This window comes from Polypterus senegalus, chromosome 4, assembly GCF_016835505.1.
Source record: "Polypterus senegalus isolate Bchr_013 chromosome 4, ASM1683550v1, whole genome shotgun sequence".
Classification (NCBI taxonomy): Eukaryota; Metazoa; Chordata; class Cladistia; order Polypteriformes; family Polypteridae; genus Polypterus; species Polypterus senegalus.
Window position 1 is genome coordinate 19,307,022 of NC_053157.1, and position 19,776 is coordinate 19,326,797.

At 38.4% G+C, this 19,776-nt stretch overlaps 1 protein-coding gene across 5 annotated transcripts in view; it reads left to right on the top strand.

The window, feature by feature from the left end:
- LOC120527174 (folliculin-interacting protein 2-like) overlaps positions 1-19,776 on the top strand; it is a 132,910-nt gene that overhangs the window by 63,187 nt on the left and 49,947 nt on the right. For 3 of the 5 annotated variants that reach the window (XM_039750311.1, XM_039750313.1, XM_039750312.1), the window contains exons 3-7: positions 2,696-2,833; positions 2,916-3,016; positions 5,727-5,798; positions 8,214-8,314; positions 8,416-8,505. In XM_039750311.1, the coding sequence (XP_039606245.1) occupies positions 2,696-2,833; positions 2,916-3,016; positions 5,727-5,798; positions 8,214-8,314; positions 8,416-8,505 (502 nt within the window). The remainder of the gene's footprint in view (positions 1-2,695; positions 2,834-2,915; positions 3,017-5,726; positions 5,799-8,213; positions 8,315-8,415; positions 8,506-19,776) is intronic. The other 2 variants (XM_039750314.1, XM_039750316.1) reach the window with 1 other exon arrangement.

The following is a 19,776-nucleotide window of genomic DNA, read 5'->3' on the forward strand; positions in this document are numbered from 1 at the left end:
ATAGCCTTTGTCATTCCAATAGATGACACAAACATTACAAACATGAACGCTGCTTTTACAACTCCCAAACAAAATGGCATTTAACTGACAAATGCAATGCATGCCTTTCTAACAGATGACGCATCACTAACATTAACACTACTCGTACAAATCCCATGCCAAATGGCATATAATTTAGACATATACATTGCATGGTGCACTGCAAACTTTAACACTGAGGTCTGTGTTGATTGTTTTGTGTATGTGTGTGTCGGTTCAGGTGCTATTCCTCTGTTGTTCCAACATATGGGGCATCACAAACAGTTGTAGTAATAAAATGCATTGCATTTGTCATCCCATTAGATGACACAAACATTACACACGAGTGAACGCTGCTTTTATAAACCCCATAGAAAATAGCATTTAACAGACATGCATAGCATTTGTCATTCCAACAGATGGTTCATAACAAACATTTTTAGTAATAAAATGCATTGCAATTATCAGTCCTGCATCACAAGATGGTGCATCACAAACATTAACACTGTTTTCACGAATCCCGTACCAAATGGCATTCAACAGAGACATATAAATTGCATGGTGCACTGCAGATATTAACATTGAGGTCTACATTGATTACTTAGATTTCAATGCATCTTAGGTTGCACAGCTGGTTATTGATATAATGTTGTAGCAGGGAGAGGTGACCCACTGCTAAATTTTGTATGTGCAGGAAACACTGTAGCCTATGGGAGACATACAAGTAAGAACTATCCACACATAATAAAAAGTCTGAACTTTAGAACGTAACAAAGCTGCGCTGTCTGTATAGGCTCTGATCCTAGTGACCATGAATTAGATTAAACTAGTTTAAAAATATGCTTAATTTATTTTCCTGTATTTATTTAGTATTAATATAGTTGTCAAAAAAGAAATATTTTCTGTATATTTATATTGTGAGCTTTGGCAGCAGTTCATGCCCCATTACCGTAGCCACAAGGCAACAGTGCCCACAATTAGTCAACATTATGCAAGAAACTCGAAAATGAATATTGGTGCATGACTTGATGTAGCTGCCACAGAGCTATTTGAGCAGTACAAATGCTATTAAATTACCCAAAACAAGTCTTCCATAAAGCTGCTTGGCTGTCTTCTTGTAGATTGATGCCAAGTTGTTGAAATAGCGATCTAAACCCAAATATATTTAAGAACGGCCAGCCAGGAGCTGTCAAAGCTGTGTTCATTTTCAGTAGAACTTCTTCCCTTGTACAACATTCTGGAAAAAGATTTTTTTTTAAATGTATTGGTTTATATTAATCGAGTAGTAAAATATATAAACTTCATGTTCCAGTTGAAAATATTGTTATTATAAGATGAAAAACATTGTAACCACAGTTTATCATTTTACCTGACATTTTCAAACGAGACTATGAATCTTTTGACTGTTTTAAACTCGGGTACTGCGCTACATTGCATCACATTTGTTAGCAGTTCTGTCCCACCACCATAGGCTCATAGACTCAGCCTGATCATTGTCTGTGCAGGATTGGCCGTTATTCCGTTCATCTGCTACTTTTTTCCCTGGTTTCCCTGGTTCATGCCAGAAGTAAACACCTCTCTAATTAAAGATGTGGATGTATATGAACATGGAGGCGTATGTGGGTGTGACATGCAGTGTCCGGATAGCTCAACTAGTACTGATTTCCTGATGCAGCCAGATTGTACTTCATTTGATTTGATTTGATTTGATTTGATTTGTGAATGGTTCACAAAATAGATGAATGAGGGCACAACTAAACATTTCTAAAAAAAAAAAAAATCAAACAATAATGCAGTAATGTACTGTGTTTATATATAAAAAAAAATTCACTCCCCCCTTTGGAAGCTGTTAATTGTATTGTTCTATAACATTGAAGCAACATTGAAGACTGTAATTTGGCTTTTTTTATATACCATAATTTGAGAAGTCCAAGTCGGCTGTTCTCTAAATTGATTCAAGATTATTTATTTGTCGCATACACAGTTATACAAGTGAAGTCGGAGTCAGCAGGTACCATAAATTGAGAAGCTGGAGTCGGCAGTACCATAAATCGAGGAGTAGAGTCGAGGTTTTTGTGTACCTTATTCCATAGCCCTGACTCTAGCTTGTGACTTCTTCAGAGTTCTCACAAGTCTGTTGGTGGCCTCCCTCACTAGTTGTCCTCTTTCTCGTTTGTTCCATTTTTGTGGATGGTCTGCTCTAGGCAAATGTACGGTGGTACCATACTCTTCCAGTTACGTAATGATTGATTTAACTAGACTCCCCTTTTCACAGAGTTGCTTAGGGTGCTCTTTTGTCTTCACTGTGTAGGTTAGGCCAGCATACTGACTCACCAAAAGCTGGACTTTTCCAGAAAACTCCTAAGAGATGATCTTCATTGTACTAATTATATGAATTCTAAAAGCAATTGGCTGCACCGGTGTTGATTTAGGGGTGTCATAAATCATTTTGTGTTTTATATTAATGATTAATTTAGATCATTTTGCAGAGAGATGTTTTCACTTCGACATTAAATTGTTGAATAGTGTCAAAAAAGCCAAATTACATCTAGTTTGATTTTTTGTTGTGTGAAAATGAATACTTATAGGTTCTGTACATCTTGCCAAAAAAAAAGAAGAACCTCTCACATTCCTTTCAGTGTAAGATAAACATCTTGTTTGTTTTTTTTGTATTCAGAGAAATGCAGAAGATTTGCAGACAAAAATATATGCAAAATGCTGCCAGACCAACCGGAGCGGTGCCTGCACCTTCACCATGCAGGGCGCCTCCTTGCCCCGGACGGCTAGTGAAGCTGAACAGGTGCCGAGATATCAGGTAAAAACAAACTTTGGTTCCCGTTGTGCTTGCATTGCACTACTGTAGAACTCTATTCATAAGATGTTTTGCTTTGATTCAGTATACTCGGCCTGCTTCTGATGTCAACATGCTGGGTGAAATGATGTTCGGGTCAGTTGCGATGAGGTACAGAGGCTCCACATTAAAGATCCATTATATTCGGTAAGTAGGTTTCTTTTTTTCTTTTCCTTTACTAGAGTACAGGTTGAGAAATGTTGAAAAAATATTCTCAAGCCTGCTTAATCCCATTCATGGTCCCAAAGGGTCTGAGCCTATCCTAGCAGCATTGGGTGCAAGATAGGAATCGGCCCTGGATAAAGCAAAAGTTTATCTTTTAAGCTATAAGTGGGCTTTTAAAATTATAAATTAACGGTGTCCTCTCACAGTGGAGTCCTAACCAGTTTCTTAATCCATTTGTAGTTAAAAAATACAACCCAGCAGCATAATGGGTAAAAGACTCTGACCCAGAGTCATGATTGAATTCTTGTGTCCAGTCATTGTCCATGTGGAGTTTTCAAAGTCTTCCCATTCCTGTATAGGTTTTCCTCCAGATACTTTGGCTTTGTTCCTTTGTTTCCAAAAAAGTACATGTCTTGTTGACTGCCAAGTATATGTTGGTATTGTGGTGGACTGGCAGTTTTTATTTTTGTTTTTATTTTGGGTCTATTCATACTGGGGTCAGCTGTAGCACTCCATAGCCCTGCGTTTGATTAAGTGGGTTTAGGAATGACATGAGATTCGTAGTAAGAATTACGAATAATTTGACTGTGTTAAAAGCAAAAGTGACTATACTGCTGTATAAGTGAGAATGCAACAACAGATTTGTTTTCTGTCCCTCTCAGTGGCTACAAATGATGATATACTTCATTAGTCCTCAATGGGCAATTGTGTTTTCACATTACCTTTGGGGGTGATTATACAGCTATCATGCAAAAGGACCAAGTACTTTTCTTTCCACGTGACCAAACAAACCTACTGCTTTATCCGGTAAATCTTCTGTTTGTATCCATTATGTTGTACATTCTGTCGTGATCTTGACAGAAGTGCAGAAATACTCAAAATGTCTACTAGATGGGGAAATACCGTCAAAAACCCTGGCTTTTCACAAAAAGGGCAACATAAAAGTTTTACTTATAAAGATTCTATTTTCAGACAAAAAGTTCTGTTAAGCAGTGAAGCTTTGATAAACACAAAGGTCACAACAGGGAATCCCGGCAAAGGCAATCCAAGGCAAACAAGTCACAAACACAAATCCAACAGACAATGTCAAAAAACCGAGCACAGAGGTAAAAAAAAAATCAAGAAATTCTTAAAATAATCAAATAGCAAAATAACACTGGAGAACTCGCCACCACCATGAGCACATTCAATGAACCGCAAGGGACTGTGAGTTGCACCCAACTTTATAGGTTTCAAAGCAGTTGCTTGATGTTGATGGTTAGATTGCCTTACCTTTTGGGGGACCAACACAACACACACAGAACACAACAGAATACACATGGACATAAAGAAACCCAATAATCAATACTGTTGGCATACAATGTGAACAAAATTAGCATAAAAACAGCTTTTGATCCCCAGCCACGTGGCTGAAACACAACACATACTGTACATTATTCTTAATTCGAGAAAGAGTTGGGGATACTTCTGTAATCTACAGCTGGAAGCACACAATGTTACAGAATAAATTGTTACCATACTTGATGTTAGAGTTTGATGACTGTGCCCTTTCCATGCAAAAGGTTTAACTGGAATTTTAAAAATACTCTGTGTTGGTTTCACTTTATCAGAAGGTGGGGTGGCAGATATTTGAGGATTGTTATGTTCATGAATGAACAACAGCTGCTTACCTTATTTGGTGAAGCTGGAGCCTGTCCCAGCAACACTGAGCACAAAACAGCAAGCGACTGTAGACACAGTGTCAGTCCTTTTGATACTTCCTTCATAAAAATGAATGGTATTAAACTTTATTAATCCTATGGGGAAATTCAAATGCATACAGGAGTAGAAACATAAAAACAAGAATACAGAATCACAGGACAGATAATACAGTGAATCAATAGACAGATAAATAAATTAAAATAAACTTAATGAGTACATCGGGTGGAAGCATTGAATTGCCAGATAACAGTGGCTTTAAACTGAGAATAGCTGTATAGGCCATACATACTTTTGAAACGTGTTTAGGCTGAACTTTCTGAGAAAGATTTGGAAAGACTGTCAAAAAACAAAAATCTCAGCTGAAAGGAATCCATAAATCTAAAGCTGATGTCATACTGTATAAGTTATAGTCATTGTCGACTGCAGTTGCTGATCTTGTTGCCAGGCAATGTTTAAATGACTGGAAATTGCTGGTGAGGTCACATTTAGAGACTGAAGGGCCGACCAGAAATGTGCTGCCTGAAGGAACTGGTGCTATTTGAAGGGCTAACAGTTCTGGTGGGTACCTTGGCCTATTTTTGTGTTTTCTTTTTTCCATTCTGCTGTGGTACATAAAACGTAGAACTTCAGATAGACAAGCTTCTCTTTTGTTTGAGGTCCAATATTACCCGCTTTCCTTATTCATCATTGCTGAGTTATATGCATTGTACTCCTGGATATGAATTCATTGTTTGTGAGGTCTCATGCACCTGTTTGATTTTGTCATGGACTTGTTGGAGTGAGTCCACTGGGCATATCACATTATGAGACTGGCTTCACGGGAGTGTGCTTCCTTCTGTCCCCGAGTCAATAAATTTATGTAAATGAAGATTACAACTGAATGTCTTTGGAAAAGTCGTGTAATGTGACAGAGCCTTAATTCATGCAGTTTGCCGTCTCTTGCACATATACGATTATCTTATTGTTTTATTTCTTTTGTTTTCCTTTTTAGCTCTCCTCCTCAGCTGATGATAAGTAAAGTGTTCTCTGCTAGAATTGGCAGCACATGCGGAAGTACAACCACGTAAGACCTATTAAGCAAATCTTTATGCCTTAAGCTGAATCTATTGCATGCTGTAAGTCAACAAAGTCTATAAGTAGTTCACTTCATAAAATACAGTAAATTTGTTAAATGTATTACTATGTGGTCAGAGCTGGAAAATGATTTGTTAAATTACTTTTGAAAAAGCTAGTGAAAGTGGGTTCATTTTAAATGTACAGTTATTCCCTGAGGAATACTCCTCCCAAAAATAATCATTTTTATTTGTTATTTACTTCATATAGTTCATAGTGATATCATGTCAGTTTGTTCAATTGTATGCTCACAAAGTTGGTTTTACAGCCATTTGCCCAAAATCCGGGGTGTTGTCTTTTTACAGAAGCTGTTTAAATAAATACATAGTAGCTAGGCAAATAAGTAAGTAAATAATTAAATATATACAAACTTTGATCTGAATACACACTAGAATGACTATAAAGGAAGAAAAATTCAAAAGAAAGAAAAGGTCTGACTTAGCTGTCATAGTTCAAGTGAAGCAATATGCAGATGTATTGCTGGTGGTATAAAGGAGCCCCCAGCCGCATTTCTTGACACATTTCTGTAGAATAACTCATTGACTGAAAGTCCTCTGCGTTGGCGTGTCAGAGAGGGGATGTGCAGCATTGTTCATAATGACACTCGGCTATCCTTCACTACTAACTGCAGGAGGTCCAGAGTGCACCCTGTAACTGAGCTTGCCATTTTAATTAGCTTGTTGATTCGGAGGGCCTCTCTTGAAGTGATGTTGCCAGCCTAGCACTACACAGTGTAGAAGTTCACACTGGCCATCACTGAGTTATAGAAGGTGTAAAGGATGTCACTTCCCACATAAATCAACACCTCCGGTATACACTGTTGTGAACTCAAAGTGACTAAACATTTGAATTGAAGGCTCACAATCCCATGTGGATTAATTGATCTGGAGACCAGCCCTTTAGCAGCTTATTCATTGGCTAACATTGCACTTCACGTGATATCAATAATAAAGGTGCACAGTGAGAGGAGTACAAATAAAGATCAAAAGTAAAAGCGAAGCAAGTAAAAACATCAGGAAGAAAGTGTGCCTGACACTTGTTCATATCCAAGATGCTTCGACAATCAGAAGGTCAGTTCACTCATGGAGTTTCATAGACTTGCCACTAAATAATCCTGAGGTACTCCATAACAACATGAGGCATGACTAATGTTATTTCATTACTGCACATATCATAAGAGCAATTTTCAGAAGTTTTTTTTTTTTTTAAGTAATCTTTTCGTTAAAAAACATACCGGTATATTTGGGATGTTGTAAACATACCACTGGATGACTTAGTTAGAACTTTATTTGTCCCTATGGGGAAATTTAGCTTTTTACAGAAGCTCTTTAATAAATAAAATCATAAATAGATAGATAAATGATTAAAAAGGAAGAAAGTTTAAAAATGAAAGAAAAGAAAACTTCTCACTTATCTGTCAATGTCACAGTGAGGCATTACGCAGGTGTATTGCTGGTGCTATAAAGAAGCCCTCATTGCGTTTCTTGACACAATTCTGCTGAAGTCGTTTGCTGAAAGTCCTCAGTGTTGGTGTGTCATAGAGAGGATGTGTAGCATTGTTCATAATGGCACTCAGTTTTGTTTTAATTCTATCCTGTGCTAAGACCTCCAGGAGGTCCACAGCATGTCCCATAACTGAGCCTGCCCTTTTAATTAGTTTGTTAATTCGGTGGGCCTCTCTTGATGTGAGGTTACCAGCCCAGCACATCACACTGTAGAAAATCGCACTGACCATCACAGAGTTGTAGAAGATGCAAAGGATGTCACTGTCTACATTAAAGGAGCACATTCCAAAGTAAGAAGAGCCTGCTGTACCCTTCTCTTGTTCCTCAGTGTTATGAGACCAGTCCAACCTGTCATTGACGTGGACCACCTTTATATCCACTCCGTGAACAGTGTCCAGACATACAGGCTCAATGGTATTCAAATGTAGTTTATGTGACATGAATTACATAAGATTTTATAATGGACCTTTTGATATTGTTCGCTGTTGTCCAGTGTTAAGTCGTACTTCTGGAAATTGCCCCCTTCTTAATGAACAGTATTTTAGAAAAACTACATATATTCGAGACAGTTTGCTAGTGGAAACGTAACATTGTGAGGATACGACTGGATGACTTGACATGATTATGTGACATGAGTAATATGAGACTTTTTTCATGGACGTTTTGATATTATTTGCTGCTATTCATCATGGGTCACAGTAGAGTTCTATTGTATCAGAAATATTGTGGTCTCCATTAAAAAATGTTCTCAACCATCATTAAAAGCTACATGGGGTAATATGTTAAAAAAAATGTTTTTTGGTGGGAGTATGCCTTTAAGGAAATCTCTGTATTTTTAAGTGTGTTGCTTGTCTGTTCAGGTTGCAGGACAGCTTTGAATACATCAACCAAGAATACAATATTGGGAAGTCGTGTCCCAGTCAGAATGGTTTGGGACCCTATCGCAATGGAAGCAGCATAGGTAAAGTTATCAAACTGTAATAATAAAATGTATGGACTCCATTTATTTTTCAGTTCCAGTCCATGTTGCCTTTGAATTCTTTGCCTCTTGTGCATTTTCAGGTCTCTTGCAGCTTTGCAGTAACAAACTTCTGCCCAGAGTCTCCGACGTTCATCCTCTCTGGCTCATTCGGAGTGCCTCTTTCTTTGCAGGTCTGTGCGGAATGCTGAATCCAGTGTGGCCCACACAACACGGGGATTGCTTCCTTACTACTGGCATGAGCCCTGTTAGAACAAATCCTAATCTAGAAACAGAGGGTGCCTAGCATTGACTTAATAGAAGTCAAAACTCTGAAATGTTTTCTTTCATACTAAATATCACCAAAAAAACCAAAGCACCTGCACCATTAAAGAAATAAAGACTTTCCATTGCATTTAATATTGCACAATGTGGTTCACTCCATGTTAAATTTTCAAGTTTGATACAGCAGCTTTTTGCGAAAATCCATTTTTGTTTGATGTTATTTTAAAGTAGATACTTCAGCCATTGCATTCACTTAGTATGCCAGTGAGGTCTGCAGAAGAAAACAAACATGTATTGCTTTGGGCATTGTGTTAAATTCAACACCCTAAAGAAAACTCAATAGAACATAATAGATTTAGAGCTGATTCAATCATTTAAAAATGTGTAACAGCTCAGTGCCATGGATTATGCAATACAGCTTAGTGATCTGCTGCACAACAATAATATCAAGAGCCAATATCAAGAGCTGTACAGTTTCCATTTTGGTTTTTTTAACCCATCCATACTTAATAGCCAGAGTGATGTGTTTGATCACAAACACGTTTTAGTTATTATAAATTGTTGGATTATATATTCTAACTGGCCATTTTATTAGGTACACCTTGCTAGTACTGGGTTGGACCCGCTTTTGGCTTCAGAAATGCCGTAATTCTTTGTGGTGTAGATTCAACAAGTTGCTGGAAACAATCTCCTGGGATTTTAGTCCATATTGATATGATAGCATCACGCAGTTGCTGCACATTTATTGGCTGCACATCCATGATGCTAATCTCCTGATCCATCACATCTCAAAGTTGCTCTGTTGGATTGAGATCTGGGGCCTCATGTATAAACGGTGTGTACGCACAGAAATGTTGCGTAAGAACTTTTCCACGTTCAAATCGCGATGTATGAAACCTACACTTGGCGTAAAGCCACGCACTTTTCCACGGTACCTCATGCCTTGTCGTTTGCAAGTTCTCGGTTTTGCAGACTGGCGGCACCCAGCGTCAAAGCAATGGTACTGTTCCTGTGTGGTTAGTAATTATTTTCCTGACACGGCTTTATAAATACACTAAAACTAACCGCATATTGTTTATTAGTGTAACGCATCTGATTGTAATTAACTTGTAACAATATAATGGTGCAGGGAATAGCTATAGTATTCCAAATACCATAACTGCTTTAGCGTTGTTACTCTCACTTCTCCTTCTTCTTCTTCTTCTTTCAGCTCCTCCTGTTAGGAGTTGCCACAGCGGATCATCTTTTTCCATATTACTCTCACTGCACGACTCGGAGTATTTATATCACTGTATCTGAGTGTGAATCACAGCAGCAGCTGACCGGAAAGAGAATTATCAGTATACAGTTTCATGGACACGCTGTCTCAGCCACTGCAAAACGTTTTAAAGCCTTTCCTGTACGGACCTCGCGGTTCAGAAACAGTTTCATCCCAAGAACTTTAAATGCACTCAATCAATTGCACCTTGTAGAACTGTTTGTACTTATAACTACAATCACCCCACTGTAAACTTGCACTATAGTTATAATATTGCACAACCTGAGCCACTTTATAAAGCGCGTATTTACATATGATAACGATATAATTTTTAAGGTGAAATGTAGCAAAATATGTTTATTAAATTATACAGATAAAACTTTAACTTCATTTAAATAATCTATATTCTTTACTGGGAGTGTCGTTAAGGATAGAATAATTAAACATGTACTACGAAGATATTTCAATGTTCTTTAAACGTTTTGAAGAATCGGCGCTAAGCTTACAGATGGCTTAATTTCTATTACAGAGCTGATTATGTGGCGATCGGTTACTTGGGGAAAGAAAAGCACTGACTGCAGTGACGGCTACGCCAATATATATTGAATATAAAACAGAAAGAGAAAATAACAACACAGCTAAAAACGCAGCGCCAAATTTCAGCAAAAGTTAAATGCTTGTGTCAGGTGGCTATGCGGTGTCTGCAACGGACATGGCCATCCGCCGTGCAAAAGATACCTTACTGACATTGGCAGGCAAAGGAGCCACCGATTCTTCCTCTGCCCAGTGCCACCATAAGCTTAGAGCCGCCCCTGAGTACTGCTGCAATAAATTATTTCATCGAAGTGAAGCACATGTTTACTAACGTGCTTTAACTCCTATCATCATGAAAATGATATCACGTATACATCTCAGTATTTTAGTTATTCAGAGAGCTGTAGTATCACGAATGTAATGAATTCTGTGTCCAGTTGGAGAAAGAGAACCGGTTTAAGAAGCAAGTAGTGATTCACACACACAGGCACACAGAAGATCAAATACAAAACAAAGCATTTAACGTGCTACTTTAATTACGATGTGATTTGTAAAACTGGTTAATTAAACGATTTTAAGATGAAGTTTATGATGTTCAACTTTAATGACAAAATAAACTATATGATTAAAGTGGAAATGTCGAGATTGAAGTTGACATTTCGTGCTTTTTCCCCACTGTGTGCCTTTTTTCCTCTGTACCCTAATAAGCTTTCATATGACACTCAGACAGTGGGCTTACAACTCTCCTTTTCTCGGCAACTTTGATATGTGACTTCTTTTTTATTTCCGGCACTGTGCGATTTTGTGAATGTGAGCTTTCAAGTTTCTCCAACACGCTATGTCACTCGATCAACTTCCTTTTGTTGATTATACCACGGTTTATTTGAACAAATATTATGTTTTTCCTTTGCCTCCACTTGGTATTCGCTGAAATTCTTATATTTTCCCCCGTGCTTTTCCCATTGTCTTTTCACAGAAGGCTGAGCTTAAGGGTGATTTATATTGATTTGCATATTCAAAGAGGCATAATTCTGGGAGGAGTTGGGGCGTTACATAAAGCGCGTGCACGAGCGTTACTTTTCACACTGATCGGAATTTATGTAGCAGAAGAACGTGGAAGTTGGAGTACGCACAGATTCCTGCATCTGGATTTTTCTGTGCGTAAGCACATTTCGGCTTTTGTGCTTATGCCATGTTATAGTGCGAGTTCTACGCACGGCGTTATACATGAGGCCCCTGGTGACTGTGGAGACCATTTGAGTACAGTGAAGTCATTGTCATGTTCAAGAAATCAGTTTGAGATGATTTGAGCTTTGTGGCATGCTGCGTTATTCTGCTGGACGTAGCCATCAGAAGATTCGTACACTGGTTATAAAGGGAGGATGGACATGGTCAGCAACAATACTCAGGCAGACTGTGACATTTAAGTGATACTCATTTGGTAGTGAGGTGCCCAAAGTATGCCAAGAAAATATCCCACCCACCATTACACCAACACCATCAGGCTGTACCGTTGATACAAGGCAGAATGGATCCATGTTTTCATGTTGTTAATGCCAAATTCTGGCCCTACCATCCGAATGTCACGGCAGAAATTGAGACTTACTAGGCCAGGCAAAATTTTTCCATTCTTCTGTTGTCCCATATGAATTGTAGTCTCAGTTGCCTGTTTTTAGCTGGCAAGAGTGGAACCCAGTGTGGTCTCCTGCTGCTGCAGCCTATATGCTTCAAGGTTCGATGTTTTGTGCTTTCAGAGATGCTCTAATGCATACCTCATTTATAACGAGTGGTTATTTCAGTTATTGTTGCCTTTCTATCAGCTCAAGCCAGATTGGCCATTCACCTCTGACTTGTGCCATTCACTGGTTATCTTCTCTTTTTCAGACCACTCTCTGTAAACCCTGGAGATGGTTGTGCAGGAAAATCCCAGTAGATCAGCAGTTTCTGAAATACTCAGACCAGCCCACAACTATGCCACATTCAAAGTCACTTCAGTCTCCTTCCTCCCCATTCTGATGCTCAGTTTGAACTTCAGCGGGTTGTATTGACAATGTCTACAGGCCTAAAAGCATTGAGTGGCTTCCATGTGATTGGCTGGTTAGATTTTTGTGTTAAGAAGCAGTTAAACAGGTGTACCTAATAAAGTGTCTGGTGAGTGTACATGTAAGCTTCAGTTTTTAAGTAAAACATTTAAGAAAAGCAAACCGATACACAGTGCCATGCATACGCACCCTCTGATTTCTACCAGATTGATTGGTGTAAGATTTTAATAGGTTGCACATTGCTCGTATTCTTTGCTGTGTCTGACCTTTTCCCGTTTCTGCTCATTGCTTATGCTCTATATCATGAAATTTTGGCTGTTACAAGACCTTTAATTACAGTAAGTAGCAACCCAAGGGTGCTTCGGTTCAGCCTGGGAGGGCCACAGTGGCTTTAGCTTTTTTGTTCCAGATCAGTTGTTTAATTAGAGGCCGGTCCATGCTAATAAAAAAACATATTTAATTTTATGGCTTGTTCGCTTTTTCATTCTGACACATTAGTTTATTTCTTATATTTTAGATTTTGCCTTTGCTATGATGTCATTCAAATGTGTAGCACCCACATGGATGATGCGATGGCAGCCGTTTGTGCACCAGCCATCACACATTAGGTGTTAAATGGCGAAGAGGTGAGAGAGAAAGACAATTGGGGACAGGGAATGATTAGGGGGCCAGAATGACTAGGACGTGGTGGTAATTTAGCCTGGACATCAGGATACAAACTACTCTTTAGCAGTGCACTGGGGCATTGGGATCCACATTCAGACCACAGGGTAAGCACCCACTGCTGGCTTCACCAACACCTCTTCTAGCACCAGCCCAAGGTTTACCTGGTTGGTCTCCCATCCAAGCACGGGCTGGGCCTGATCATGCTTAGCTTCAGGTGTATGTCCTCTTCTGAACTGCAGGTGGTATGTCTTGATGAACACACAGGTGTAAATGGGACCAAGTCAGATGGTAATTGCTGGTCCCCTTATTTGTGCCTCACTATTAATTAACAGCTTGTTAAAGAAACAAGAAGTAATTACAAATACTCAAAGCACCCATTTAAGACTTAAAGAAACAGAATAAGGTTGGGAACCTTAACAAGCAAGTTAACTAAAACGAGACCCTATAAGAATACATGAGCAGCAATTTTTTCAGCACCAAACAGATGGCAAAAAATGAAGCAGTTAGGTTGGAACAAAAACCTATACCTAACTCCAGTGACCTGTTTCAGCCTGTGCAACCCCAAAAAGGATTTAAGCCTCAAAATTTCACAAACAGCCCCAAAAGAGCAGGGGTGTTCGTTAACCCTTGGTTTCTATTTTATTCAGTTTATTTTTGGTAAATGCCCTTCACTGAGTGCAGAAGGAGAGCAAAGTGGCAAGTTTATAGGTACAATGCAAGTGTAAATTTTAGAAATTACTAAGTACATATATACAATATTCATAAAGACACAGGAAGGTCAAGAACTTTTAAAACTGATTAACGTCAATGGAAGCCAGCAATATCTTTCGATTAATTAATTGTTAATCTATGGCCAGGTGATAATGGAGGACAGAAAAACAAAATTTTAGTTAGCAGCATCACTGGAGAACAACCTCTGGTGTGTCCATAGTTAATTGTAAGAGAAAGTCGGATACAGTCACAGTCCTGGAGACCTCCACCAACTGAATGCCCCTTGGGGGAAAAACACACAAGCCATAAGGAAATATAAAGGGACAGTACACAGTTAACACAATTGCAATTGAAACCAGCAGAAATAACAACACTAGAATCCCTGAAGCCTACGAAAAAAACTCATAATCCTGGCCCATCTTAAATCCCTTCTCACCTCTACATCTGCGTCTTTTGCTTTGTAAATGCGTCGATCAGCATAAGCAGCCTGCTGTTCCACCCCCCTTGACGGAGCTCAACTCGGGCAAAAAGCTTTACCAGCTCAAGCCAAGGCTCGTTATCTGCATGTGAGGTGCCTGGAGTTGTGTAGGGTAAATAATACAGTATATCGTTATTTGAAATACATGCATTTCATGTGTGTTCTGTGTCTACAAAGATCTGGGCAAGTGTAGAATGAAAGGAAATGCTGAACACATACCTAAAGCAGAAATGTTTTTCCATATTATAATGACGAGAAGTGTATAATGTGTGAAGATGTTAGTCCAAATATCAAATAAACGTGCACTTTTATGCAAGAATATAACCAAAGGAAAAAAAAAACATTTAATTTACATGTTGCTGTCAATCAGTTAAAAACCCATGCTCAATTGTCATTCGACAGGGAGTTCACACGTATTCTTGAATGGTGCAGAGGTAAGAACTGACTGACTTATAACCTAAAGGTCTTGGGTTCAACACCGGGTGCTCTGCATTTTCAGTCGTGAGCTGCTATTATTATTATTATTACTATAATATAATACAGACTCAAATGAATGTTTTTAACACCCAGTGTAAATTTTGGCTGCTTGTAAAAGTTAGCGCTTGTTTTTTTATTATTCAGTATTATACTCTTTGTGACGTTCGTGTGGTGGAACGAACTTGCCTCTCCCTCTCTGAGTTGATGGCATTTATCTCCATTCTTTTCACAAGAGCAGCGATGATCACAACTGTGACTGATACCTGCTCAGAACTATTTGTTGTACCGGCAGTCAAAGATACGATGTCCCGTGACCGCTATCAGACTGGACAGAGGACCATAACAACAGACAGCTTCTTCACAGCGTTTTCGCTGGCTAATAGACTGTTGCACACATTAAATGCACGTATTCCAAATAACGATATACTGTGTTATTTACCATATACGACTCCAGGAACCTCACACGCAGATAAGGAGCCTTAGCGTGAGCTGGGAGAACTTTTTACCTGAGCTGAGCTCTATCAAGGTGGGGATGGGACAGTAGGCTGCTTGTGCTGATCGACACAATTACAAATCAAAAAGATGCTGATGGAGAGGTGCGAATGGATTTAAGGTGGGCCGGGATTATGGGTTCATTCGTAGGCTTCAGGGATTCTAGTGTTAAAGAAAAGAGAAATACCTCAATATTAAAACGAACATAATTTCACACAAACACATAAAATACTTCAGATATTTACGGGCAAAATTGTTTTAGTATTTTTGAGAATTTTAGTTTAATAAAGTTTTTAACCATTACTTGCAGTGCAGTCTTTTGAAAACAATTGTAATTTGAATATATTTTGTTTATAGTAACGCACAAATCTACAGTTTGTCAGTCCCCCAATTTTCCCATACACCCTCTTTCGGCCGAGTACTCCTTGTTCTGAGATCACCAGCACTGTACATTAAGATGATGTGGGATTTCCATGGTTGTGCAGATCCCTACTGCCTGAAGAAGTGAACCTGCTATGATATCTTTAAAATGATTTTTCACACATTCCTAATTTTAAAATTGTATTTATATTCATTATGACCCTCAGTTAAAATATTCATCATTTCGGTAGATGTACAGTGAATCAGTTCCGACTAGCATGAAATTTGGTCATTTAATCCTCTCTTACATTTCTAAGTCCATAATTCAATATGCAGCCTTGCTGATGTGCTTTTCCAGTTTGTTCTTTCTTATCATCTAGAATCTGAAACATATATTTTGTTAATAAGAGTTTTAAAAATGAGCTGAAATGGGAAAGGTCTTGTATTTAATCCAATTCTGTTTCATTTTTATTCAAACTGAAGTTTCAATCAAGTCATTCTTTTTTTAAAGAGTTAGTCCATCGATTACTGAGCCAGATGTATCGTCCGATCACACGCATATTCTAACATTTTGTGGTCGGTTTTGCTTTTGATGAAATTTTCAAGTGTGTTATGTGAAGTATTATAAACTGTGGCAGAGTTTAAAGCTGTTCTGTACCTCTTAGTAACACATTTTAACCTGCAATTCACCTGTTCTAACTGAAGATGGCACAGTTTTAGTTCATTTTATTTAGAATAAGTTAGGAGGATGTGCCAGCACTAGGGGGTTTGTGGGCTCTTTACCAATATTCTGTTAATCAAGTGGGCTGTAGTCAGCCTTTGTGTACTGAATTATTTCTATTATAGTGTAAAGAACTACTAGAAGAAATAGCAATAAAATATAAAACTCTGGAAAAAGAAATATGATTGAAAACAGGCAAAGAGAAAAAATAGCACAATCTGCACGATTCATGACAGGAGTTGTGGATTGGTAAAAACAGCCATCTGAGAAAATCAAATAAAGCATTGTCATGAAATTAAAAATACAGATTTTGGTTCTTTTTATATAGTGAATCTACACTTATTATACAAACCTAGAATCCTGCAGACATTTTGAAACAGAATATAATTAAAGCATATTTTCTGTATATAGCTATTGATTGTTTTTAAGGCAGCCTGGCAGCACTATAGCCTCATGTATCTTGTGCCCTTCTGCTCCTTCTTGTTGTCTGTGCAGTTTGCATGTTCTTTTCCAATCACCATGCATTTTCCTCCAAGCATTACAGTTTTTCCTTCCATGTCCCCTAAAGACGTGATGTGTAGGTTAACTGGGTAGGTGTGTCAGAGGGCCCTATAAAGGACTGGCAACTTGTCCAGGACTTTTACCTACCTTGTGCCCAGTGCTGCCAGGGCAGGGTTTGCCCACCCCTCCCCTCACCACACCCCTCCCGATGGGCCCTTCCAATCATTGCAAGTATTACTCAAGCTTTGAAAAAGACTACAGTATATACTCACGTGTAAGTCAGGTCTTGAAACCCATAAATCAATCATAAAATCAGCCCCTGACTTATACATCCATTCAAAAATGTGACACTTAAATTTTTATTTATTTATTTATTTTTTTTACATCTTCGTGCAACCTCAAATCTCTCATCAGTTTCTCAGACGCAGCACAGCGCAGTTACAAATTTCTTTCATCATTTCAATGATGTTTAATTTAAAACAAGTTTCATATTTTCTTCTGATCGAACACTCCATCATACATAATGGATGCTCTTATGATAAAGGTGTATGAGGGCGTGAGATACAAAAAACACAAAACAGTGCAAACGTTGCTTCGGAATAGTTCTGGTATTACCGTGTGGTCATGTAGGCACAATACATAGGAAAAAAAGGCTGTGTGCTCCGTGGTTACTCTCTTAGGTGGCCATTAGCATATCATAATCTCTTGGACCAATAGCGCGAGTTTTCTGCATTCGATTTATACTAGCGACATTATAAAATACCGAAAATTATATGATAAAATTAAGTCCCGACTTATCCGTGGGAGAACTTATCCGTGAGTATATACGGTAACTGGCTACAGACTTTAAAACCTTTTAGTGTGTTAAAAATAAACTTACCTGACAAATCACATACATCCAGTGGATTCAGAAATTATTAATACCCCGTCACTTTCTGCACGCTGTCTTGTGTTATAAGATTTAATTTTAAATGAATAAATTTGCCAGTTTAGCTCATCTGTCTACACTCAATAATCCATAATGTCAAAATGTAAACATGTTTTCAGGAAGGTTTTCAAATATGTTAAAATCAGAAACTGAAATCTCTCTTAAAATTCAACAAGAAAATGGTGACCCCACCAAAATGGCATTGAAAATTATCAGTGGGCATTGTTTCATAATCTAAAGGGGAAAAAAACTGAAAATGATGACACTTCAGCTCTGGCTGTGTTCAGTTTCCCCGGTGTGTGCACACCCATTTTTTATTTTTGTACAATCTAAAGGGGTACATACAGCATTGGACTCTGCATAGGCCTGCCTACTAACAGCACTAGCCTTGAGAGTGTGTATGTGTGAGTGTGTGATGCTGCTTGACATAACATGGGCGTGCTGGTAAGTAAAAAGTTGACCAGTTTATCTGCTTATTATTTCTGAAGTTTTGTTAAAGAAATGAGGTAAAGAGAGTCTGCATTTGGGTTTGTTTCTGTTGCTCTGTTTTATCAACCTTTTATACATGACAACAGCTTGTGAGCATTTTGTAAGTGTGTGGGGAAAGAGTTGTACAATAAATGTCCTGCCAGTAGGTAATTTCTTTGTGATTTTCAGGTAATGAAGTTTTGTGTAATTAGGATGTCTTTGTCAAACAACAAAACTTTGGCATAACAGTGTTCTGCAGTACAAGAATAGACATCTTTATATGAGTTATATCTTTACATCCACCTTAATAAAAAGGACAAGTTCCTGTGTGTTTGTCTCTGTCCCTATCTAATTGCTAGGTCTCAGTCATTCCAAAAAGATGGCGCACATCACAAACATTTTTACTAATAAAATGCATTGAATTTGTAATTCCAATAGATGGTGCATCACAAACATAAACACTACATGAATCCAACACCACATGGCATATAACAGAGACATATGCATGGCGCACTGCAAACATTAAAGTTGAGGTCTGTGTTGGTTACTTTGATTTCAACCCTTCTTAGATGGCTAGCACAGCTAGTGTGTTTGTGCATACTGTATATAGGGTATACTTTGTATATAATTTGAGCTTGAGGAGCCTTTTTTGTGAATAAGAGAAATGCTATACTGGGGGATCAAGGATTTTCCCTTACAGTTGTTGAGTGTTTTGAAATTCAGTCCATTTGGATGTGACATAGGCCCCTACATTATTCTTGGATTTCTATTATTAGTATTCACTTGCAGGGGCAGAGGGTTCTGTTAGGGGCAGCTGTGACCTGGTGTTCTTACAAGTGATCTGCCCCCCTCACCTGAAAGCGTTTTCCAAGGGGACTGGAGGTGATTCGGAAAGTGCTTACAGCCTGAGGCTTCAAATTGAATTGAATTGAATTTAATTTTATTACCTGGCAATGTAGTTGCTTGAAATTTCCCTTGGTGATACAATATACATAAATATATCAAAATTGAAATAAGAAGTGGCCAGTGGTGTAATTTCAGTTTTGTAATTTATTCTAGCTGTCAAATTAGAAGTTGTAATCACAGAACTGCATCCAAAAGAAACAAAATGTGTAATTGCCATCCTATTGAAAATGTACTTTATCCATTTCAGGTTTGCAAGAAATGTCCTAGTGCCCCACTGGAAATAAGTGAATTGAAACAGGCAGTAAAATTACATTTCTCTACGGACAACCTTCCTCCCCCAACCAAATTGAAAACATTTTATAAATTCCCATATCTTACACAATATGTCAGGAACTGAATACTTGACCCTTTTGGAGTGAACTCTGAACCAGCCAGCATCAGCTGTCTGAATCCTAGATTGTACAAGTCTGTGAAGTGTTCCGCATTCACATTTTCTCGTTCTCCTGTACACTTAACCAAAGTAAATACAATTAACAGCACAATGTACAATACAATGGGCGGCACGGTGGCGCAGTGGTACCGCTGCTGCCTCTCAGTTAGGAGACCCGGGTTCGCTTCCCAGGTCCTCCCTGTGTGGA